Source organism: Aegilops tauschii, chromosome 3, assembly GCF_002575655.3.
Source record: "Aegilops tauschii subsp. strangulata cultivar AL8/78 chromosome 3, Aet v6.0, whole genome shotgun sequence".
Lineage (NCBI taxonomy): Eukaryota > Viridiplantae > Streptophyta > Magnoliopsida > Poales > Poaceae > Aegilops > Aegilops tauschii.
In genome coordinates this window covers 120,522,933-120,547,657 of record NC_053037.3, presented here as the reverse complement: position 1 = coordinate 120,547,657, position 24,725 = coordinate 120,522,933, and the positions used below count along the sequence as shown (strand labels likewise).

Below are 24,725 nucleotides of genomic sequence, written 5' to 3'. Positions count from 1 at the left end.
GACGTACCGGGCGTGTGGGCATTATCTAGTTCGCCCACACGCACGCGTGTAAGAGGGACCGGGAGGGGAAAAAAAGACGTGTGGGCGCTAGTTGTTTTGCCCACACACAGACGTGTGGGCTGGTCCTTTTAGGTACCACATAGAACGTGTGGGCAGATTCTTTAACGCTCACACGTGCAGTTATCAGCGTCCATTATTTTAGCATATGCATGCAGGCGATCTTCTCTCCATCCTTTCTCTCTCCTGACATAAAGCTGACAAAAGCATGAAAAAGGCCCACATGTATTCCTAAGTATTTCAATTCTTCTCTCTTATACACAAAACAAGGGCCTAAATCCCTAAAAACACTCCAACGGCGGATGCTCCACCGGTACCTCCCGCCACCGGTAAAAAAAAATCGGTTTGGACAGACGACACATCGGTGGCTTGTCCCGGATGTCTGAACCACTTCTCGGGGTTGAGCGTTCAGCATTTGATCTCCTTCAGGTCTGGCCACTTACCCATTTCAGTGCAGCTTGCAAAGCTTAATCCTAGCATGCCCTTCTCTCTAGAGCTTATTATTCTCGCTTCTTGGGCAATTTGGATCACAAGAAATAATTATATTTTCGAAGGCAGCACTCCCAGCTTATACTCCTGCATGTATTGATGTATTACTTTATAATGTAATTAATAATATATATGGCTGAGGTCATCCTTCTTTTCCAAAAAAAGAAAGTTATACTCGTGCAGGAAAGCTTTCAAGGAAGAGGTACACTGGCTTACTCACAGGGCTATCAGAAAAAGAATACGCAGGCTTCCAGGATTGGGTCGATGCATTCAGATGACTTTCTGTAGTTAACCTGTACATGTTGTGTGTATCTTTTCCTCTTGCTTTTTTCTAGGGCCTTTTTTGCAGGATGTTAGTCCTGCTGCTGTATAGATACTTCTTTCCTTTTTCCGTATAGACTCTTTGTACTTAAAAAAAATCAATGAAAATACGCAGCAGAGGCCTGCTGTTTCCCTAAAAAACAAACTTAATCCTAGCAGTCAAGAGTCAGAAGGACATAATCCAAGGAGAGGGGGCTACGAGTTGGTGTGGGAAAAAATAACCATCCTTCGCTGCATGAGTTGGTGCTGCCTGGAATTTCGACTGACAAAGCCGCCAAATCTCCAGCGGAAGTTTCAATTGCTGAAGACAACAGTGAGCTCAGTCACCAAAAAAATAAGTGAGATCAGCGAAGAACGTGCGGCAAACAGAAGTTTCGTTCTGTACAAAAGGAACTTGAAATGCTCAGAAAGAAAGAAGCTAGCTGGAAAACCACTACATCAATGGAGCAGTAGCACTTCGTTTTCCAATGTGAGCAATTAGTTGCCTCCGCCTCCACCCATAGCGTTGCACCACTGCTCAGGAGATATGAACATCTTTTTTATGAATGAACTGGAAGAACATCTCCAGCACTGCATATTGCAACACCCATCTTGTGAGCACGCTTTCTTCTTCCCGGTGTCACTCAAGAGATCTTTTCGAGGGGCTAGGGCTTCTTTTTTGTGACAGTAAATCGATCTCCATTCTCCAGCGATGAGCGATTGAGTTGGAGATTGGAACAGACGCAGCAACGCCAAAACGAGATCCAATCAGATGCTTGTGAACATGCAGAAAATAATGTAATCAGTAATAATGACAGAAGCTTGATTATATTAAGTACTAAAAGTGTCAATGATAATCATAACCTGTGCGGAGCAGAATCATTTCAAACCAAATTAAAAGTGTCACTGATACATTCGAAAACAGTGAGTTTAAATTGAATTTTCCAAGATTTCTACCTACCACACGAGGCACAGGATAAACTATGCAAATCTTATTCTCTAACTTGCAGTACAGTTCGATCAACGGATCGTCTAAACTAACTGGAGGGGAATCTGGAGCCTTTAACTTGTGATCCCTTTAAGCACGAGTCATCAGAGTGGTCGAAAACGATAGTGTAGTTCTTGCTGCTCACATCTCTGGAGTAGCATCCATCGGTACCCACATATTTATACACCTGATGGTTCTCACCAGACCCAGAAGTCACCAAATTCCCCTTCACCCTCATACTACCGCGTGCCGACTGCGCATTCCGCAGAGAGCTGTAGGAGAAGCCTTGCTCCGCACCAGAGCCCCTCTTCTCATTGATGCTCAATTTGATAGCTGAAACCAGCGAGTACTCATCACCCACTTCATCTGAGGTCCCAGAGAAAAGATAGAGTGGGAAGACCTGGTGAACTTCTTCCGAGAGCAGCACGGCGCCGTTTGTGGTGGAAACACCTGACTTGGCATCGATCGTTTGGTTCACCACTTGCTCACTGCCGTTCTTGCTATACACATTGCTGTTTTTGTAGCTGAATCTCTGGTAGAAAGTTGTCATGACCTTTCCGTGCGACGATTCCACCCACCCGGTGGCGGAGACATGCCGGCTTGCGCTCGTCACGAACCGCCCGTCCAGCCCGCTGAACTGCGAGTCCACATTTGCCGACGACGTTGCATCATAGCTGATCAAGCTCCCAACTGTCTTCTTGCTCTTGTGATCCAACCACAGATGTAAATTGGCATCAATGTACCACATATCCAATGCATTGGTCACAGCAAACCCAAAATTGTGCTCCTTGCCATCCATGAGCTTGCCCAAGAAAGGCGTGATATCAATGTCATAGGTAGGTAGGTTGAATGAGCCAATGCCGGTGATTGGCCGCCAGAGAAGCGGGTTGACACCGCCGGTGTAGATAACAGTGAACGGCCAAACAGCACCGACCACATTGTCATCGACTTTAACAATAACCTCCCGAAACGCACCATTGCCAGGGACGCTGGACAAATTGTTGGCCTCAATGTACTCGTTGGGAGGGTTGGTGTACCAGAACTCATCACTGGAGTGGAACGAAACGAACACCTCAAGGACCGCCCTGTAGGTGTTCGACGGAATGGCGAGCTTCCTCGACTGCACATCGGCGGAATTCTGGATGGCGAACCACTGCCCGTCGTTCAGAGGTAGGCTCCTCGAGATGGGCAGGATCAAATCGGCGTGCGGCAGCGGCGGCGGTGACGGCGTTGTGGAGTGGAAGTAAAGATGGAGGGTGAGGTTGGCGTGGTAGACGCCGGTGTACGTGCTGTCGACGATGTTGCCAAGGTACACCGCGACCTCGCCAGGCTCGGAGAGAAGGGCGGCGTACCTCGTGACGTCGCGGGAGACCGACCAGAGGATGCCGTCGGGGCGCGGCTCGGCGGTGCAGCTGCGGAGGAGCTCGGCGCCGGAGAGCCAGACGCCGAAGATGCGGTCGAACTGGCGGCCGCGGCAGTCGGCGCTCCACTCGAGCACCGCGAGCGCGAGCGACCCGCCCCGGGCGCGCGCGGCGGCGAGGCACTCGGGCGGCACGTAGGCGGCGGTGGCCGGAGGACGGCCGTAGGTGTAGCCGAAGGAGTCGGAGAGGAGCAGAGCGGAGCAGGGCCCGACGCTGCCGCGCGGCGGCTGGATCGGGCGGTCCACCTCGAAGAAAGTGGTGGGTGGCTCCGAGGCGTTGACCGGGGCGAGCTGGAGCGACGGAAAGCGGTGTCTGCGCGGCACGGCGACCGCGGCGAGGGGGAGAAGGAGCGCCAGGAGGAAGATCAGGCAGGGGCTGGTGGTCCGCGATGCCATGGCTGGAGCTGGAGGGAGTGGGTGGAGTGGGAGTGGAGCTGGTTTAAACAATTGTCAACACTGTTGAGCCAAAATCCACCAATCTACCCCTTCTCACGATTGGGCCCACATGTCAGGCCCCTAGGTGGTGCCACTAGTTTCAGGCCCACATGTCAGGCCCTAGGCCATATTGACACTGCATCAGGAAATCACAAGATCAGTCAAAGCATATTTTCTTGCATAACTTCATCAAGAAGAAGAAAACAGGCTCGCAACAGTGTTCTCTAAGACCCAACTAGGCTGACATATGAGAACACAATCTGTTGGATCATACTTGAAATTGTCTATTGGCATTGGGAATTGGTGAAAGCCTAATGGATGTCCAGTTACGCCGGCAGCCCTCCAAATGCAAAAATGGTGTGCAGCGCCGTTCACATACACATAAAGCCAATACGGGCCGTTAGTGAAAAGATGCCCGGGAAGGTCACCGTCGTGCAAACATGGCTTCACACATACAATCTTGACAGGTTACATCATGTTGGCCGGCTTCGAGGGTGAAATAGCAGCCACAGGTAGTGCAACGTTCAGCCTGCAAGAACAAAGGCACGCATCAGAACTTCAATCAAACCCAATATATATACTGCCAGTGAGTTAACCTCCCACACAACTACAGCTTTGGAAAAATTATGCATCTTATGAAAATCACAGCATCAGCATCATACATTCTTGATATGTCATTACCAATCTACATGTGACATGAAGATGAAATAGTAGAGTAGACAATCTACCAATCAAACATTGCTGGCAGTTTATTTTAATTCATTGGACAAAATATGTATGTGTATGTGCCACTAAGAGTAGACAAACTATTTGGAGAAGAAAAAAGTACACAAGCTAGACGAACATAAAATGTAGGTAACCTGTCAATCTACTTCCTCCGTTCCTAAATATTTGTCTTTCTAGAGATTTCAACAAGTGACTACATACGGAGCAAAATGAGTGAATCTACACTCTAAAATATGTCTATATACATCCATATGTGGTAGTCCATTTGAAATCTCTAAAAAGAAAAATATTTAGGAACAGAGGGAGTATAACATAATTAACCAGTAAAGCCTAAATAGGATGAACAGACACAAAAGTAAACTGGACAAGTCTGAACACTGGTGCTGTAAATATGCTTGTAGCGACCATTGTGAATCAGACCCTCAGTTTCCTGACTCTTTTTCTTTTGTGTTGAGAGTGCTTTGACACACAACTCTAGAAAAAAAAACTTGTTAGATGTGATATTCTCTCACTGGTGGACCTTTGAATAAAACCTAAGAAAGCATCAGCAATCTAAATTAATGTGACAATAATTTCCATTCTCAAAAAGGAAGGGATCATCATCTGCGGGTGCCAAAACTGCACAGCTTGATAGGAGAAACTGATTCAAAACATGACCACAGATATAGAGAAATTCATATACTAATGTTGTGCATCACACCTATGACACTACAACAATTACTTTTCCTAAAAATGCATCCACAATTCTTTAATCCCTAATAAATGTTCCTTACATCGCCTAGAAACTTATCTCATGATACAAGAATAAAAGCAAATAATACTAAGGACAGGACAACATATAAAAAATCACAAGCACATGAGGATAACACTCGCCTCAGAAGTGAAGGTGCTCTCTGAAGACAACAGACTTCCAGTGTAAGTACCAACTGATGTGGAATTTCTCATCCCAAAATCAATGTAAGTCTTGGTAATTGGGTTATATAGTCTTAGTGATCCTGATGCAGACAGGATTATCTTCCCGTCATTTAGAATTTCCAAGGGTTGAGCAAAGAGATTTTCAGGCTGGAAATCCAAGCTGTACCTTTTATTCCAGAGACATTTCTCAATATCCATCAAAAACCATAAGTCCAAAGAGCAACCTTCAGGATTGTGTGCCATGACTAGGAACCCATCCAAATTTACCAGTGATAGATCCGAGTATAGACTAAAGTAACCGCACCTGCCACTGCTGTCCTTAACAAAGCTGCGCACTGGAGTTGGACCTTGGACAATCCCCATCCACTCCTCTGTCTCAAGGTTGAACAAAGCCATGCTACCCGGTTTCACACGGGCCCCAGAAAATGTGAAACGTTTGTATAGAAAATCCAACAAGAAATAAACTACTCCATTGACAACAATACTTCTGTTATGGTTACTTGTGACAGGGGCCGGAGGGCCCTGTTTTCCCCTCCATCTTGCATGGCGACCATCATCAAGGGTGATGACCTCACAGAGCATCGGGCTGGACTCATGATCGGAATTATCTATGCTAACACAGCGTAGGGCCTTGTATTCTCCCGTGGAGACAACCTGTCCAAAGTCAAACGATTGTGGGAAGAAATGTTGCACATGTGCATGCTCCTTTGCGCGGCGACTGGGCAATGCAAAGGTATCACCCGTGGCAGGGTTGATCACATGGCAGCCCTTACGTCCGGTGACACAAATAAGGTCCAGGCGGCGTGTGCGCACCATCCTGGCATCCTTCATGGTGGTGGCTATCCGCTTAACGACATGGCCAGACAAGTCCAATAAGTTAATGGTGCCTCTTTCAAACATCTCACAGTTACATGTGACGATTAGTGGACCAGGGTGACAGGACTTGTGGGCTGCAACGAAGAGCGGATCCGAGAGGAGGGACCTCCAGGATTGGCAAACCGCTCGGAAGAGGCACACCGCCTTCGTGGGGAGGCACACGAGGATGTGACGCAACATGTCTTCAGGCAGCGCGCCATCGTTTGAGGCGGCGACGGACACCTTTGGCGGCATCACTGAGGCGTCACACTTTGTCTGCAACAACAGCAGGGGAGTACGCTTATTATGTTGCTCAGTAATCAGTCGAGCAAGAACACCCAAATATGCACATAGAGACTACAGTTACGCATCAAGTGGGGATTTTCTTTTGATTTTCATTCTACTATTCACCAATCTTGTGCCTCACGTGTAACGACCCGTATTTTTTTCCACATAGTAATTCCACCCTTAACTAGATAATTAAGTAGGATGTATTAAGCAAATCCATCTCAGATTTCTTCAACAAGCATAATCAGTCAAATATATATATAAATATAAATATATAAATATATAAATAAATATATATACACCTCCAACAGTACAGCTGTACAAGTGTATTACAAATCTTTGGAAAAAGAAAATGTAGGGAGACCAGACTATGCTAATCTATACAACAATGCCACACCAAACTTAGACAAACCCAAAAATATCTCTGGGTCAACCAGAATAGCAGGACACATTTGAGACACACACTGACCACCACTCTCACGTGCACAACAGATTAATAGTCAATGGGTCAACAGTATAGTCTATGTATGGGCTTCAACCTTCAGCCAATTAGAAGCTAGCACCTGTGAGAACAATGGAGAAGGGGATGGGCAGCCATACCAGCCAAGGAAGATGGTTTTCTGATATCAAAAGAAGAGAGAGCAGAGCAAGCCATTGCAAAGACTTCACACGTCTCCATTCTTCCCCAAATAGCCAAACCAGCAGCTTGTCTTCCCCCCACTGTCTTCATCTCTCTACCTGCAACCAACAAAGATCCAAGAACAACAAGTGAGGATGGTGACATGAGCAATCAGCAGTAGACCGAAGGGGACAGGCTGGAGCTAGAAGCTAGCCTAGAGGGGTGGAGTCTGAACGTAGGAGCAGCTGGAGTAGGGCCAGCAGAGAGGGCAAAGGAAGAAAGGTGAGTTCTTCTTGCCATCTTCTAGTTCTCACATATAGAAAGAAATTTTGCACAGTAGCACATTCAACATTTCTCGCTAGTTCTTCACAGATGCACAAAAATCACAGTAGTAGCATTGAACTCAGTTCTTGAAATCAACAGTACAAAAAAAATATGGATAATGCCTTAATCAAGTAAAATAAAATGGAGCAAGATAATGTACATCATCAGTACACAAACGTCTTGCACAGGAGGAACTTGTTCAGTACACACACATGCACATGAGACTAAATTAATTTACTAAATCTGAGAACTTGAGCATAAAAAAAATTAGGGAGAGGAACAAGGGCACCACTAACCTGCACATATGTTCGATCTGCTCCATGGCCACGCACTGGAGGTCTGACCTGCACCATCCAGCATCACGGCGGCCACCAACGCCGACCACTTCAATCTGGAGCGGGGGAATCACATCCCCAATAGGGTTTGACCTGCAAGCCAAAAAGAACACACACACAGGGGGATTAGAGAGTTGAGGCTGAAATTCATGGGATAATATGGGGATTCACATCAGGGGAGAGAGAGTGTGGAGGATCTTGCAGCGGCATCTTTCCCGTCGCTGGTGGCGCCATCGATCTGGGCAAGGAGCAGAGGAACCAGAGGAGGGCATCAGCGTGTGCTACTGACTAATACAACTGGACTGCTCGTTCGGTTCAGAACTTGTACTAGTACTAGTACTAGGAGAGAGAAAGAGCCACTTAGCCTAAGCTGAAATGTCACGTACACTCTCAGGATATTAGTACTAATTAGCTAGTTAGATGCCATCTCAATAATGCTAGCTACCCAGTACACAATACACTGATGCATATCAAATATCTGGTATAATAATATTTGACTGTAGGATGACCACACTGCACCGACGTATATATATTTATTTCCCTAGTATTCACTCGACTTAGTCTCGAAATATATATATTTGCCGAACTGCAGGAAGCGAGTATAGTCCGGAGAAGGAGGCGCTACAGAAGCAGATCGAGTCCGGATCTGAGTACGAAAACTCAGGCAAGCTCTCCTCGATCATGCTGAGTAGAACTGTTTTTCTAAAGAAAAAAAACACTATTCTCTACTATCTTATCATCAACTTGCATAAAATGTTTTGGTAATAAATTGTGTGGAGTGACTGTTGACAAAGAGTTGGGTTAGCTGATGGAGCAGCTAATTCATTGATTGATTTATTTTTATAATTATTTGGTGGGTAGAGGGTGCCCTGGATGGACATACTGGAAGGTGGGGCCCTCTACATATGGCTAGTATATTAAGATTAAATAACTTTCACTCATTTTATGCGCCGTACTACAACCGTATCAACCATGGTCTCGTCTAAGACGAGTTGAGCCCAATACCATCAAGTTATTATACTCTCCACATGGGTAAGTAGTAGTAGGATGGGCGATGAGTTCCCACGCTAATGCCGGATGGGTGCATTAGCAAGCGCTATATATATTAAGCGTTGGTGGAGTGCGGGTTCCGAAAACCCGACACAACGGCTAGTGACCACTAGCCGGGTGGAGATATAATATACAAATGGGAAAAAAGCTTAGGTTCTGAACCATGTCTCGCATCTAAGGAAATGCAGATGGCAATTATGGTTTCGAGCTCTATGGGTAAAGTGATACAAAGTCAGCAGAGTTAAAGTAAAACATGAATTCATGCCAGTCTCGTGGATTGGAGACTACGGGGACCTATTGGTGGTCTATCTCGCAGTATGAGTGTTTGATAGCTTTTATAAATTGAAATGAACTTCTGCAACAAATGTTTATTTTGAAAGGTGTTGAGTTGAGGTAGGACTTGTTGATTTATATTGAGCCATCATGAGTGTTGCATTTTGCTATTTGAGCTTGTTGAGTACTTTGTACTCACTCTTGCTATTAATCATCTTTTTCTTAGAGCAAAGCTTGTATGAGAATCCTACTGGACCAAATGAGGAGAGCAATGGTGATGGATACAACTACACAGGGGACCTAGATGTGGATCCATCTAGTGCTATGTACGATCTGGATGCCACATATGGGGGTTGGGATGAATAAGTAACTATGATCTAGCTATGTAATCCAGAAACTATTTTATCATCATCTATCTAGTACGGCTAGTTGGAACTCCGGTGTTAGGAAATGTAATAATTTGGCAAACATGTGAGAAGCCTACCTGAGACTTTTAGCCCTGTGTGGCAAGGTATTGTACTATAAATGACCATCTCTAGCTATTTCCCTGTTGCATATCTCTGACATGGATTATTATTTGACAAAACAAGATTTTGTCAAGAAATAATCCAAGGACTAGTGTCATTATCTATAGTAATAATGACACGGGTCGTCACATCACGTAGTTCCCTTACTATGATTACGCGGCTACGAAATTACTAGTACGAATGTCGTTGCACACGTCTAGGGTTACCCAAGCTAATTAAAACCTAGACTAGATCCAAGCCAGCGAATCAGCCACCTGGTGGCGTCTCAGAGATGGGGCTTGAGCGTAGATAAGGTATTGCCGTGGGGAGAGGGAAGGGTCGTTACCACGGAGGCGAACGCTGGTGAGGTGCGCAGGCGTGCGGCCGGAACGGATGGACGGCGACGAGATCGGAGGTGGCGAGCGGAAACTGGCTTCCCCGAACCCAATCGGGAGGCAACGCTGGTGAGGTGCGCAGGGGTGCGGCCGGAGCGGGTGGGTGGCAACGAGGCCGGAGGCGGCGACTGGCTGGCGAGCAGAGAGGGGAGACTGCCGACCGCCGTCGCCGAGTCGACTGTCTTACTTAATTTGGGCCGACCTAACTGGGCCTTTGGTTTGGTTTGGTTTGTATCCTTGGGCTCTGCATTACATTTGTTTTTCACTAGTTTTCAACATGGGCCTCCTATTTTTTCACAAAAGAAAAATGAGGCCTCGTTTTTCAGTTCTCATGGACTCATGGTCCATATGTCGTCTTCATGCGTCCTCAGAGAGAGAAAAACTGTTGTCTTCATTATTTGGCTGAACATGTGATTTATAGAATCAGTACAAGCCCATAATTATATACTTCCTCTGTAAACAAATATAAGAGCATTTAGTTTTAGTGATCTAAACGCTCTTATATTTCTTTACGGAGGGGGTACATAGCATGAAAGTATATTATATAAAGAATACAATGATACTAATTTGATGTTGTAGGCATAGGAATATTTTTCTATAGACTTGGTCAACTTAAAGAAGTTTGACTTAGGACAAACGGAATACTTCATATATTTTGGAACAGAGGAGTATGAGCCTAATTGGTTTAGTGCAACATTTGACAAGGCAACATTTGGTAATTAAAATTAAAAGTTACCAAGATTCGGTAAGAGTTAAATACACCATGGGTGCCTCAACTTGTCCGATGCGATCACTTTGATGCCTAAACTTGTAAAATACATGACTAGTGCCGTAACTTGTCCAAACGTTCAAATACGGTTCCTCCGTCCGTATCCGGGCATATGCACAGCCCACATGGTGGGCCAACATGGCATCGACCCACATGTCAATTCCTGTGAGAGGAGTGGGCTGGTTGTTTTACAAAAAATTCCTTGTACTTTAAATAATTTTCACAAAAAGCTTCTGATATTTTATTTAAATATGCCAAGCTGCATTGATCTCACCTGTCAGATTTAGGCCCCGCATATCAGCATGTGGGATAAAATAGAGTATAATAAAAAAATAGCCCACCGGCAGGGTTCGAATTCATTACCTCACGCACAACGTGCACATGTGCTAACCAATAAGCCAAGAATAGTTATCTACACAATACCCAGATACAGTACTATTTATTAGGGATATCAGACGAAATAATAAAGAGAAATAAAAAAGAAAAAGGTTGACTTGCAGAAAATTTCAAAAATTATTAAGAAATTCTCACGTTTGAAAAAAAGAGAACAACTCAACATATTACCTGCCATCAACTTAAAAAAGTGTTAGTGCATTTTTCTAAAAAGCAAGATATTTTTGGAAAATTCTCACTTGTATTAAGAAATTGTAAACGTGTATTTGAAAAATGCCCGTCACGCATTCAAAAAAATTACAACATCTATTTCATAAAATGTTTGATATGTATTAAAATAATTATTGTGTAAAATTATTCTTACATTTCTACAAACACGTTTAATATGTTTTAACCCATTTATAGAATTTATTGTTTTTACACAATCATTTTTAATACGTATTGAACAATTTTCAAAATACAACTTTGTTGATTTTTTCATAGTTATATATTCTAAAAATACAATGAAGATACAAAATAATTCTCCGTACTTGTGGTCCTGAATGAAGATACAAAAAAATTAGGCAATATTTCATAATGTACGTTGAACATTTTAAATCCACATAAATTTTACAAATAGTTCATTTTACCTCTTCGAACTACAAATAATAAAAATAGAATAAATATTTTAATAGACCACAGTCGCATATTTGTATATTGGACATTTAAAATATATTGTAAAAACCAAACAGTAACTTGAAAAATTATAATGGAAATTGCAGCGTGCTATTTAACATGGAGGTCCCAGGGTCGAAACCAATTCGATGATGCAGTATACTCCCTCCGTTCCATAATAGATGACTCTTTTAGTACAAAGTTGAGTCATCTATTTTAGAACGGAGGGAGCATTTTTTAATGCCTTATTTCTGACTTTAATTAAATCTCACGGGATTTTCTGCAAAAAAATAACTCGTACGCATTTCACCCAGCGCAGGCAACGCTCACCCACTGATCTGTGGGCCAGCCGCCAGCTGTCACACCACAGCGAGAGCAAATACGGTGGCATACGGACGGAGGCACCGTATATGCACCTTGCGACAAGTTGTAGCATCACTTTTATGTATTTTACAAGTTTAGGCACTAAATTGACCGCAACGAACAAGTTTAGGCACTCATGATGTATTTAACTCATTCGGTAACTTATCTTGGCAACTTTTGTGAGCTTGGCCAAAATGGAAAATAATAACCAACCAATCACTAGCCAATATTTAACATTTACCAAATTATGACATGGCAATTTATGGCACCAAACCAATCATGCTCTATTAGAGCCAACTACGATGCTAGGTGGTTAGAGAAGTGCTGAGTAAACAAATCAATTTTAAGTGCAGGTGGTTATTTAGACACTCGACAATACAAATTTATGGTTTCAATTTTTCTTAATGAAAATTTTCGGATTCTGTCCTGTTTTTGTGGAACAATTTTCTGTCAAAAGCAAAAAAGCTGGCCATTTAAATTGCGCTATTTTTTCAACAGGAAGCACATTATTCAGACAAAGAAGTAGAGAACCCAAAAGACGGAGTTGGCATATTGTCTTTAACTCATCCGTAAAAAAAACATCAATCATGTGCCAGCAACCCCATTGCATATCTTGAGCAGGGAAAAAGGAAACCAGTCTCTTTATACTTCTCCGTCTAACAAGTTGAGAAATATTTGATTGCGTCTACTCCTACTTGGAATATTTTGAAACCCAAGCGCCACTTTTATTGATTTATATACATTCCAGAAGAGAAAGTTGTCTTCTACTAGAAGACTTACAAAGTGGGATGCTTGTAGAGATAATTCCAAACATATATTCTTACCTAGTACATGAACGATAATCTAACCTAACAAATCTCGAGTGAAGAGACAAAGTAAGTAAACTGAACAATAGATAATTCAGTTGCCCACCTTAATTCCAAGTTACAGTTTCAGCAACCTTTTCCTAGCTGGTTGATTTTTATTGGAGGAGAATTTGACACCACTAGATGGCGATCCCTTTGAGCAAGAATCACCAGAGTTGTCAGAAATTATAGTGTAATTCTTACTGCTCACATCCCTGAAGTAGCATCCATCAGTACCCACATATTTGTACACCTGATGTGTCTTCCCCAGTCCACTAACCACCAAATTCTTCTTCACCTTCATAGTGCCGCGTGCTGACTGTGCATTCCGCAGAGAGCGGTACGAGAACCCCAACTTCCCACCTAAGACACTCTTCTCGTTGATGCCCAATTTGACAAGTGAAATCAGTGAGTACTCGTCGCCCACCTGGTCTGATGTTCCAGTGTAGACATACAGCGGAAACACCTTGTGAACTTCCTCCGAGAGAAGAACAGCAGAAGTATCCTTGACAAAAACACCAGACTTTGCATCAATCGTTTGGTTCACCACTTGGACAGTGCCATTGTTGGTATACACATTGCTGTTAACATAGCTGAATCTCTGGTAGAAAGTTGTGGTCACCTCCCCGTATGATGATTTCACCGACCCGGTCGCGGAGACATGCCGGCTTGCGCCCGTGACGAACTTACCATCCAGCCCACTGAACCCAGAGTCCAAATTCAGTGCCAATGCGGGTGCATCATAGCCGATCAAGCTCCCGACTGTTTTCTTGCTCTTGTGATCCAGCCACAGATGTAAATTGGCATCAATGTACCACACATCCAATGCATTGGTGACAGCAAACCCAAAATCGTGCTCCTTGCCGTCCAGGAGCTTGCCCAAGAATGGCGTGATATCAATGTCATAGGTAGGTAGATTGAATGAGCCAATGCCGGTGATTGGCCGCCAGAGAAGCGGGTTGACGCCGCCGGTGTAGATGACAGTGAACGGCCAAACAGCACCGACCACATGGTCATCGACTTTAACAATAACCTCCCGAAAAGCACCATTGCCAGGAACGCTGGACAAATTGTTGGCCTCAATGTACTCGTTGGGAGGGTTCGTGTACCAGAACTCATCGCTGGAGTGGAACGAAACGAACACCTCAAGGACCGCCCGGTAGGTGTTCGATGGAATGGAGAGGCTCTTGGACTGCACGTCGGTGGCATTCTGGACGGCGAACCACTGCCCGTCGTTCAGAGGCAAGCTTCTCGAGATGGGCACAATCAGATCGGCGTGCTGCGTGAGCGGCGGCGGCGCAGGGCGGAAGTAGAGGTGGAGCGTGAGGTTGACGTGGTAGACGCCCGTGTAGGTCTTGTCGACGAGATTGCCAAGGTACACCGCGACCTCGCCGGGCTCCGCGAGGAGGGCCGCGTACCTGGTGACGTCGCGGGAGACGGACCAGACAATGCCGGTGGCGCGCGGCTCGGCGGTGCAGCTGCGGAGGATCTCGGCGCCCGAGAGCCAGACGCCGAAGATGCGGTCGAACTGGCGGCCGCGGCAGTCGGCGGTCCACTCGAGCACCGCGAGTGCGAGCGACGCGCCCCTGGCGCGCGCGGCGGCGAGGCACTCGGGCGGCGCGTAGGCGGCGGTGACCGGGGGGCGGCCGTAGGTCTCGCCGAAGGAGTGGGACAGGAGCAGCGCGGAGCAGGGCCCGACGCTGCCGAGCGGCGGGCGGATCGGGCGGTCCACCTCGAAGAAGGTGGTTGGTGGCGCCGACGCGTTGAGCGAGGCGAGGTGGCGGGACGGGACGCGGTGCCTGTGCGGCGCGGCGGCCGCGGCGAACGGGAGGAAGAGAAGCGCGATGAGGAGGAGGTGGAGGTGGCTGGAGGCGGCCGCGGCCGGCGACGCCATGGCTGCTGGGCTGGAGGGCGGGGAGCACGAGATGCGGGGCGGTGGCAGTGGAGCCGGGCAAGTAAACCTGGGGGTTTAAACGAGGTGAAAGATGGCGTATAATAAGAGAGGTTGTTGTCGTCGTTATTACGCCGTAATCTAGGAGATTTGGGTCGGAGGCGGGCCTAACCAAGGGGTTTCGTGTGGATTTTTATGTTTGATGAGTCGTGTAAGTTACAATATTATGTGTTGCGTGCGCGTGTCCAGCGTGGAAACGTGAGCCTGCTGCATCTGGATCTGGATTCTGGATGCTCCCGTGTGTGCACGTGCGGATGACGAGCCTACTCCGTCCGGATCCGGATCTGCGACAAACGCAAGTAATTGCAGTGCACTTCTAAGACTTTTTTTTCCGAGTGAAATAATGTATTACTCAACTGAGGCAGTTCATACAATCAATCGTAGCTAGCTCCATAGCATCCGAAGGACCCGAACCAATTCAAGTCATGGTTCTGCCTCCTACACGAGTAAATTTGGCTATGCTATCACTAATTTTATTTTGGCTACGATCAACATGAGTAATATAAGAATCGCGAAGAGACATAAGGTAGCCATAATGGGTAGTAACATAGAGTAGTAACATGCTCATGTTACTACTCTATGTTACTACCTCTATAGTGGAGAGTAACATATGTGTGGTAACATGCAACACTTCATTTGTTAGGCTATAGACTCATCTTGCCTTGATATGTGTGATGTTACTCATACTAGTAGTAACTATCTATGTTACCACATGCCTCTTTTTCTTCATTTATTGCTTGCCACATCATCTATTTTATCTAGATATATGTAATGTTACTACCTATGTTACTCCCACTATGGGTAGTCTAAACTATTGTGGCAACTCCATCATAGAAAAGCTTTTCACCGAAATTCTAGAGACAAAGTTACAACGTGTGCATGACCATTAATAGTGCACTCCATCCATCTGAGTGCACACCTGCGAGGATTAAAACCATAAGTTAAACTACTAACTGGAGTGGAGGCACCGGGATTCTTCTCACCACCATGGCCGGGGAGAAAGTTTTCCCTGGTCACCTAGGGTTAGAAAAGGAAAACTCAAGAGGTACATATAGATACGTTGGTATTTCTCACTTCGTGTCATCGTTTTAGTCCTAGATGAGGTGGACTATGTATCTTTTAATTTAAAATAAAGTACACATAGTTTTGGTCCTAAGGACATCTACATCCGCCCCCCTTAATTTTTACTCCTCAAACGTTCACAGATGCGTCTGATCACTGTCAGAATGTGTTTTCAAGCCTCATTGTACATGCATGCAACCATGTCCCGACACTTTGTCTCACGGGCGAAGCCAAGAAAAAAGTCATTGGTATCAACACGAATAACTAGCACTAATGTATACTATCAAAAATAACATATCACTAATGGCTCGAAAATGTGTAAATCATATTAAGTAACATTTCCACATGATTGCCCGTCCAGACCTTCAAGCAATTACTCCCTCCATTCCTACATATAAGTCTTTTTAGATATTTCAATAATGGACATACAGAGCAAAATGAGTGAATCTACACTCTAAAATATGTATATATACATATGTATGTAGTTTGAATTGAAATCTCTAAAAATATATATATTTAGAAGCGGAGGGAGTATAAGAAAAATTAAGACATCAAACGAACCCTATGATAATAAGAGAATATGAATTTAGGTGCTAAAGAAGAAGCGCCGCCATCCGTCCAAACGTCACCCCTGCTAGGACTAAAACCCTACTTATCTACTAATTGGAGTAGAGGCATTAGGATTTCCCTCCTCAACACCGGCCGCCAGAGTGGCAGGAGAAAGGGAGGCAAATTTGTGGGCTTGTCGATGGATATAAGGAAAGGACTACTTTCCCTAGTCACCTTGCACGAGGGAAACGAGAAGCAACATGGTATGAGTCGATGGAGATCAAGGTGAGGACTACTTTCCCTAGTCACCTTGCAATAGGGGAACGAGAAGGGACGCGGCGATTCGGTGCTCGGGCTCAGCTGCACCTGATATCTCGGTTGTTGGCAACTGTGTTGGGATGGGTAAAGTGTATCAGACATGTCAGGGCTGGTTCGCACAAAAAAAGGAATACATGCGCTATACTGTCCTCTACAGTGGTGGGCGAGGGCCCGTTTGTAGAGGGCGCGTGGTGTTCCGTCACGGTGGTGTTCTGATCCTAGGGACATAATGTCGACGACCAAGCTGAGCCATGGACGATTTCGTTAGTACGGGGAGAGGAGTAGTAACTGAGCCGTCTAAGCTGTCGGGGAAGCACGCACGTGTGGTCATGGGGCCCCCGTCGAAAATTAAGTTACTGAAGTAGATGGTTCTGATCGAGGCTGCCTCGGTGACCCTGCCTCGCTGGGAGATCCATCATCCCTCGTGACGATGGCTGCTTTCCCACGGCGACCAGTCCATGAAGGTCAACTGATTGTAGTTCAGTGCACAGCTGCGCAACCAGTTCATCTTTTTGTCATCCATTACACTTTTATAGGAGTTGGTTTCCTCTCGATTTTTGTCCGCGGTAAACAAATTTTGAGTTGCACCCATTGAGGGAGTCCTGGACTAAGGGGTCCTTGGGCGTCCGGCCTGTTATCCATGAGCCGGACTGAGGGGCTGCGAAGATACGAAGGCCGAAGACAATACCCGTGTCCGGATTGGACTCTACTTGGCGTGGAAGGCAAGCTAGGTGACCTATTATGAAGATTTCCTCCTATGTAACCGACCTCATGTAACCCTAGATCTCTCTGGTGTCTATATAAACCGGAGAGCATAGTCCGGATAGGACAGAGTCATTACCATATACTTATAGGCTAGACTTCTAGGGTTTAGCCATTACGATCTCGTGGTAGATCAACTCTTGTAACACTCATATTCATCAAGATCAATCAAGCAGGAAGTAGGGTATTACCTCCATAGAGAGGGCCCGAACCTAGGTAAACATTGTGTTGTTGGGGAACGTAGCAGAAATTCAAAATTTTCTACGCATCACCAAGATCAATCTATGGAGTAACTAGCAACGAGAGAGAGGGGAGTACGTCTTCATACCCTTGAAGATCGCGATGCAGAAGCGTTGCAAGAACGCGGTCGGTGAAGTCGTACACGAAGCGATTCAGATCGCGGCCGAATCCGATCTAAGCACCGAACAACGGTGCCTCCGCGTTCAACACACGTGCAGCCCGGTGACGTCTCCCGCGCCTTGATCCAGCAAGGGAGAGGGAGAGGTTGGGGAAGACTCCGTCCAGCAGCAGCACGATGGCGTGGTGGTGGTGGAGGAGCGTGGCACTCCAGCAGGGCTTCGCCAAGCACTGCGAGAGACGAGGAGGGAGAGGGGTAGGGCTGCGCCAAGAGAGAGGGAGACTCGTGTCTTCTGCAGCCCCAAAACCCCCACTATTTATAGGAGGAGGGGAGGAGGGTGCGCCCCCTCTAGGGTTCCCACCCCTAGGGGGGCGGCAGCCCTAGATGGGATGGAGGGGGGCGGCCAAGAGGGGGAGAGAGGGGGCGCGCCCTAGGGTGGGCCTTAGGCCCATCTGCGCCTAGGGTTTCCCCCTTTCCCCTCCAAGCTGCGCCTTGGGCCCTGGTGGGAGGCGCACCAGCCCACTCAGGGGCTGGTCCCTTCCCACTCTTGGCCCATGCAAGCCTCCGGGGCTGGTGGCCCCTCCCGGTGGACCCCCGGAACCCTCCGGTGGTCCCGGTACATTACCGGTGACGCCCGAAACTCTTCCGGTGGCCAAAACCTCACTTCCTATATATTATTCTTTACCTCCGGACCATTCCGGAACTCCTTGTGACGTCCGGGATCTCATCCGGGACTCCGAACAACATTCGGTAACCACATATATCTATTCCCTATAACCCTAGCGTCATCGAACCTTAAGTGTGTAGACCCTACGGGTTCGGGAACCATGCAGACATGACCGAGACGTTCTCCGGCCAATAAACAACAACGGGATCTGGATACCCATGTTGGCTCCCGCATGTTCCACGATGATCTCATCGGATGAACCACGATGTCGGGGATTCAATCAATCCCATATACAATTCCCTTTGTCAATCGGTATGTTACTTGCCCGAGATTTGATCATCGGTATCACAATACCTCGTTCAATCTCGTTACCGGCAAGTCACTTTACTCGTTCCGTAATGCATGATCCCGCGACTAACTACTTAGTCACATTGAGCTCATTATGATGATGCATTACCGAGTGGGCCCAGAGATACCTCTCCGTCATACGGAGTGACAAATCCCAGTCTCGATTCGTGCCAACCCAACAGACACTTTCGGAGATACCTGTAGTGTACCTTTATAGCCACCCAGTTACGTTGTGACGTTTGGTACACCCAAAGCATTCCTACGGTTTCCGGGAGTTGCACAATCTCATGGTCTAAGGAAATGATACTTGACATTAGAAAAGCTCTTAGCAAACGAACTACACGATCTTGTGCTATGCTTAGGATTGGGTCTTGTCCATCACATCATTGTCCTAATGATGTGATCCCATTATCAATGACATCCAATGTCCATGGTCAGGAAACCATAACCATCTATTGATCAACGAGCTAGTCAACTAGAGGCTCACTAGGGATATGTTGTGGTCTATGTATTCACACATGTATTACGGTTTCCAGTTAATACAATTATAGCATGAACAATAGACAATTATCATGAACAAGGAAATATAATAATAACCATTTTATTATTGCCTCTAGGGCATATTTCCAACAGTCTCCCACTTGCACTAGAGTCAATAATCTAGTTCACATCACTATGTGATTGCAATGAATCCAACACCCATGGTGTTTTATCATATCACGCTTGTGAGAGAGGTTATTAGTCAACGGGTCTGAACCTTTCAGATCCGTGTGTGCTTTACAAATCTCTATGTCATCTCCTAGATGCAGCTACCACGCGCTATTTGGAACTATTCCAAATAACTGCTCTACTATACGAATCCGTCTACTACTCAGAGTCATCCAGATTAGTGTCAAAGTTTGCATCGGCGTAACCCTTTACGACGAACTCTTTTACCACCTCCATAATCGAGAAAATTTCCTTAGTCCACTAGTTACTAAGGATAACCTTGACCGCTGTCCTATGATCCATTCCTGGATCACTCTTGTACCCCTTGACTGACTCATGGCAAGGCACACTTCAGGTGCGGTACACATCATAGCATACTGTAGAGCCTACGTCTAAAGCATAGGGACGACCTTCGTCCTTTCTCTCTCTTCTGCCGTGGTCATGTATTGAGTCTTACTCAATACTCACACCTTATAACATAGCCAAGAACTCCTTCTTTGCCGATCTATTTTGAACTCCTTCAAAATCTTGTCACGGTATGTATTCATTTGAAAGTACTATTAAGCGCTTTGATCTATCCTTATAGATCTTGATGCTCAATGTTCAAGTAGCTTAATACAGGTTTTCCATTGAAAAACACTTTTCAAACAACCCTATATGCTTTCCAGAAATTCTACATCATTTCCGATCAACAATATGTCAACAACATATACTCATCAGAAATTCTATATTGCTCCCACTCACTTCTTTGGAAATACAAGTTTCTCATAAACTTTGTAAACCCAAAATCTTTGATCATCTCATCAAAGCGCATATTCCAACTCCGAGATGCTTACTCCAGTCCTTAGAAGGATCGCTGGAGCTTTGCATACTTGTTAGCATCTTTCAGGATTGACAAAACCTTCTGGTTGTATCACATACAACCTTTCCTCATGAAAATTGTCAAGGAAACAATGTTTTGACATCCTATCTGCAAGATTTCATAAATAATGCAGTAACTGCTAATATAATTCCAACAGACTCTTAGCATCGCTACGAGTGAGAAAGTCTCATCGTAGTCAACTCCTTGAACTTGTCGGAAAACATCTTAACGACAAGTCGAGCTTTCTTAATGGTGACACTTACCATCATTGTCCGTCTTCCTTTTAAAATCCATCTGTACCCAACAGCCTTACGACCATCAAGTAGTTCTTCCAAAGCCTATACTTTGTTTTCATACATGGATCCTCTCGGATTTTATGGCCTCGAGCCATTCGTCGGAATCCGGGCCCACCATCGCTTCTCCATAGTTCGTAGGTTCATTGTTGTCTAGCAACATGACTTCCAAGACATGATTGCCGTACCATTATGACATAGTACGCATCCTTGTCAACCTACGAGGTTTGGTAGTGACTTGATCCGAAGTTTCATGATCACTATCATCAACTTCCACTTCAATTGGTGTAGGCTCCACAGGAACAACTTCCTGTGCCCTGCTGCACACTAGTTGAAGTGATCACTACAAAAAAAAGACACATCCGTGACATTTTGGGCCGAACGAATTCCTTTTCTGTCATACATATGACACTTCTATGACGATAATTGTGACAAAACCCGGTATCATCATAGATGTGGTGGGCTCCTACTTCTATGACAAAAAATCATGACAGAAAATGGGATTTTCGTCCTGGGCGGGCCGGAGACGCAGCTGCATGACATTCTTTGGGCCGTCCATGACGGAAAAAACCGTGGTAGAAGCGAGGGCGAGGAAAATTTCGGGGAGTTCCCGGTTACGGTGGGAGGTCGGGGGCCGAGCGATGCGCGTTTCTCTCATACACGTACGCGCGTGTGTGCGAGGCGTTGGCTCTAACTGAACCCGAGCGAGGCGTTGGGCTCTAACTGAACCCGAGCGATTGCACTGCAGGCTACGCGTTACTGAACCCGAGCGATCGATCGATGGCTGTTAATTGAACCCGATCGAGCGATTCCTTCGCTACTGCTGCTAACTGAAGCCGATCGATGCTACCTCTGGATGAACAGTGAGCGTTGCTGGGGGGTTTGGATGAACAGTTTCCGGTGGGGGTGGATGAACAGGACCCCGTGGTGTTGCCTCTGGATGAACAGGACCCCGATCGATCGAGCCGGTTGGGGCTGGATTAATAGGACCCCGTGGAGGGCAGGATGAACAGGACCACCCCGTGGAGGGCAGAATGAACAGTAGACGGTGGAGGGCTGGATGAACAGTAGCCCGTGGAGGGGTGGTTGAACAGGAGCCCGTGGAGAGGGCTGGTTGAACAGTAGCCGGTGGAGTAGCGCGTGGTGGAGGCTGGATGAACAGGAGCCCGTGGATGAACAGTCACAGGTGGAGGCTGGAGGAGGTCGACGGTGGATGAACAGTAGCCCGTGTAGGCTGGAGGAGGTCGACGGTGGAGATGAACAGTATCCCGTGGAGTCCCGTTTTGCGGTACGCCACACCCCTCCCGATGAACAGGACCCCCGTTTCGACCGTAGCGCTCCAACACAAGTCTGTTTCCTCCGTTTTGCGGTACGCCACACCCCTCCCGATCAACAGGACCCCCGTTTCGACCGTAGGAGGTCCGTTTCCTCCGTTTTGCGGTACGCAAAACCCCTCCCGATGAACAGGATCCCATTTCAAACGTGGCCGGTCGAACACAAGGCCGTTTCCTCCGTTCTGCGGTACGCAAGGCCTTGTTTCCATCGGCTGTTCCGTCCAAGCCCTCCCGATGAACACGACGACGCATTCCGTTCCGACACAGCCGGTTGGCTCCCCATGAACACGACGACGATGCTGTTTCTCCGTTCCGACCCAGCCATGTACACGAGCCCTGGCCGTACGTATGCGCGAGTAGGCATTCGAGACCCCGCCCGTATGTACACATACGTGGCCGTATTTTCTTTCTTGCACCCTGGCCGCTGTACGTACGTGTACATGCTACGTGCGCGCCTCTACTACGACACGTACGCGTCTCTACTACGACACGTGCGCGCCTCTACATCCACCAGTATATATGTACGTACACGTTCGCGACCAGAATGACAACGCTACATACGCTTCGACCAGGTGGGTCCCGACCGTCAGGCACTTCCTTGCCTGCGAAGATGTAGCTGGTGGGTCCCAGCAGTCAGGGGGTGAATCTTTTTTTTGCCTGGACGCACTTCCTTGCGTGCGAAGATGTAGCTGGTGGGTCCCAGCAGTCAGGGGGAAACGTTTTTTTCGCGAAATACAGTGGCCCGTTCGGTGGGTCCCAGCTGTCAGGTGGAGGAATAATTATTTTCCGCGTAATAAGGAGGCACTTCCTTGCTACGGCCGTGGACCCAGCTGTCAGCCTCTCCACGTACAGTCCACGTCCGATGGAAGTCGTTCCTTGACCATGTTGACCACGCCGCGCCGAGAGCACCAGGGCGGTGGACGACGGCGAGGCCTAGGAAGGGGACGACGGGGAGCCGGGGAAGACGTGGCAGTGGAAGCCCGCGCGGAGAGGAGTACGAGGGTTCACTGGTTCGGCTGCGGTGTGAGGCTGCCGTCGCCGCAGGGCCTGGCCAGCGGTGGGAATAGTAGGGGGCGGTGAGGCCTCCGCGGCAGCACAGCCGGCCACGGGAGGCAGGAGCATGCGGCACGAACGGCGCTGCTTTGGGCGGCTGGAGCAAGAAGACCAGAGGTTGAAGAAGCACTACGGCCGTTGGATGGACATCGTACGGTCACTGGAGCTAGAATCGTGCATATTGACTAAGTTGACAAAGCCCCCTGTCCCCGTCAACTTAGTAGGCCCACAAGTCAGCCTGCCACTATACTGGGTCCCAGCTAACAGGGGGAGTATTCATTTTTTTGTGCGTAATAAGGAGGCACTTCCTTGCGTGCGAAGATATAGCTGGTGGGTCCGAGCTCTCAGCGGCGGTAACGTTTTTTTCGCGAAATACAGAGGCCCTTTCGGTGGGTCCCTGATGTCAGGTGGAGGAATCATTATTTTACGCGTAATAAGGAGGCATTTCCTTGCGTGCGGCCGTGGACCCAACTGTCGGCCTCTCCACGTACAGTCCACTTCAGATGCATGTCGGTCGTTGACCACGTTGACTAGGCCGCGCCGAGAGCACCAGGGCGGTGGACGACGACGAGGCCTAGGAAGGGAACGACACGGAGGCAGGGAAGACTCGGCAGTTGTTTCCCACGCGGAGGGGAGTACGACTGTACGAGGGTTTACTGGTTCGTCTGCCGTTGCCGGAGAATAACAGCAGGTGTGGGTGAGTAGAGGATGGCTAGGCCAGCGATGGGAGAACGGGGGGGGGGGGGGGGTGAGGCCTGCACGGTAGCAGAGCTGGCCGCGGGGAGGAGGGAGCAGGCAGTCCCGCCGGCGCTTGTTTGAGCGGCTGGAGCAGGAAGAGCAGAGATTGAAGAAGCACGACGGCCGTTGGATGGACATCCAACAGTCAGTGCTTGTGCGTCAACCTTTTTTTTAGGAAAGCCTCAAATCTGTGGAAAATAGCATACAACCCATCTGCCATTATTTCTAATAATTTACAGCCCATTTGCTAATTATTAAGTTTTTTTGGAGCCCATATTCTTTTTGTTAGCATTACAGGCCATATTGTGGCCACGGTTAAAAAATTATACGAAATTTTGCATATTTCGGTGCGGTCCGAACTGTTTTTAATCCCAAAATTTCGACTCACATTCAAACTGATTTAAAAAATAAATGTATATCAATATAAAATCCAACAAATTCTCCACGCATAAAAATTAATGTAATTTAAAATCTTGGAATGAAAAAAAAGATATTTGAAACTAATTGCCGGTTTGATGTGTTTTAAAAATGTACAACCCATTTCTCATTACTGATGGGCCATTTTCTCGGCCAGCCGAATGAAAGCTCTCCTCGTCTTGAAAGATTTGCAGCCCAACAGGCCTGACAAAGTGACTTACTTGGCAAATCACAAAAAAACTGGGCTGTAGCCGTGGACCCAGCTGTTAGCCTATCCACGTACAGTACTCTTCCGATGGACTGTCG

At 46.9% G+C, this 24,725-nt stretch overlaps 3 protein-coding genes and 1 long non-coding RNA gene across 4 annotated transcripts; 1 reads left to right on the top strand and 3 right to left on the bottom strand.

Annotated features, from left to right (window-relative positions):
- Window positions 1-1,697: 1,697 nt before the first annotated feature.
- LOC109756819 (peptide-N4-(N-acetyl-beta-glucosaminyl)asparagine amidase A) lies at window positions 1,698-3,650 on the bottom strand. The gene has a single exon (XM_020315659.4). It carries the CDS (start codon window positions 3,648-3,650, stop codon window positions 1,884-1,886), a length of 1,767 nt encoding a protein of 588 aa, XP_020171248.1. The 3' UTR covers window positions 1,698-1,883.
- On the bottom strand, window positions 1,698-7,211 carry LOC141042296 (F-box/LRR-repeat protein At2g43260-like). Its single transcript, XM_073510107.1, has 3 exons — window positions 7,074-7,211; window positions 5,289-6,461; window positions 1,698-4,218 (listed from the first exon to the last, which is right to left on the bottom strand). The coding sequence occupies exons 2-3, from the start codon at window positions 6,438-6,440 to the stop codon at window positions 4,114-4,116; spliced, it is 1,257 nt and encodes a 418-aa protein (XP_073366208.1). The 5' UTR covers window positions 6,441-6,461; window positions 7,074-7,211; the 3' UTR covers window positions 1,698-4,113.
- Window positions 7,102-9,918, top strand: LOC141042297 (uncharacterized). Its single transcript, XR_012204435.1, has 3 exons — window positions 7,102-7,374; window positions 8,344-8,415; window positions 9,301-9,918. It is a non-coding gene; the product is annotated as an uncharacterized lncRNA (long non-coding RNA).
- A 2,939-nt stretch (window positions 9,919-12,857) lies between these two features.
- LOC109756818 (peptide-N4-(N-acetyl-beta-glucosaminyl)asparagine amidase A) lies at window positions 12,858-14,985 on the bottom strand. Its single transcript, XM_020315658.4, has one exon. The coding sequence runs from the start codon at window positions 14,891-14,893 to the stop codon at window positions 13,079-13,081; it is 1,815 nt and encodes a 604-aa protein (XP_020171247.1). The 5' UTR covers window positions 14,894-14,985; the 3' UTR covers window positions 12,858-13,078.
- Between the last annotated feature and the right edge of the window lie 9,740 nt (window positions 14,986-24,725).

Bases quoted from the DNA above. Each gene is read 5' to 3' on its own strand.
- LOC109756819 (XM_020315659.4), bottom strand. From the start codon at position 3,650: ATGGCATCGCGGACCACCAGCCCCTGCCTGATCTTCCTCCTGGCGCTC.
- LOC141042296 (XM_073510107.1), bottom strand. From the start codon at position 6,440: ATGCCGCCAAAGGTGTCCGTCGCCGCCTCAAACGATGGCGCGCTGCCT. The intron at 4,219-5,288 runs GCGAGTGTTATC...TTGTTCTTGCAG, and splicing joins AGAGCACCTTCACTTCTGAG to GCTGAACGTTGCACTACCTG.
- LOC109756818 (XM_020315658.4), bottom strand. From the start codon at position 14,893: ATGGCGTCGCCGGCCGCGGCCGCCTCCAGCCACCTCCACCTCCTCCTC.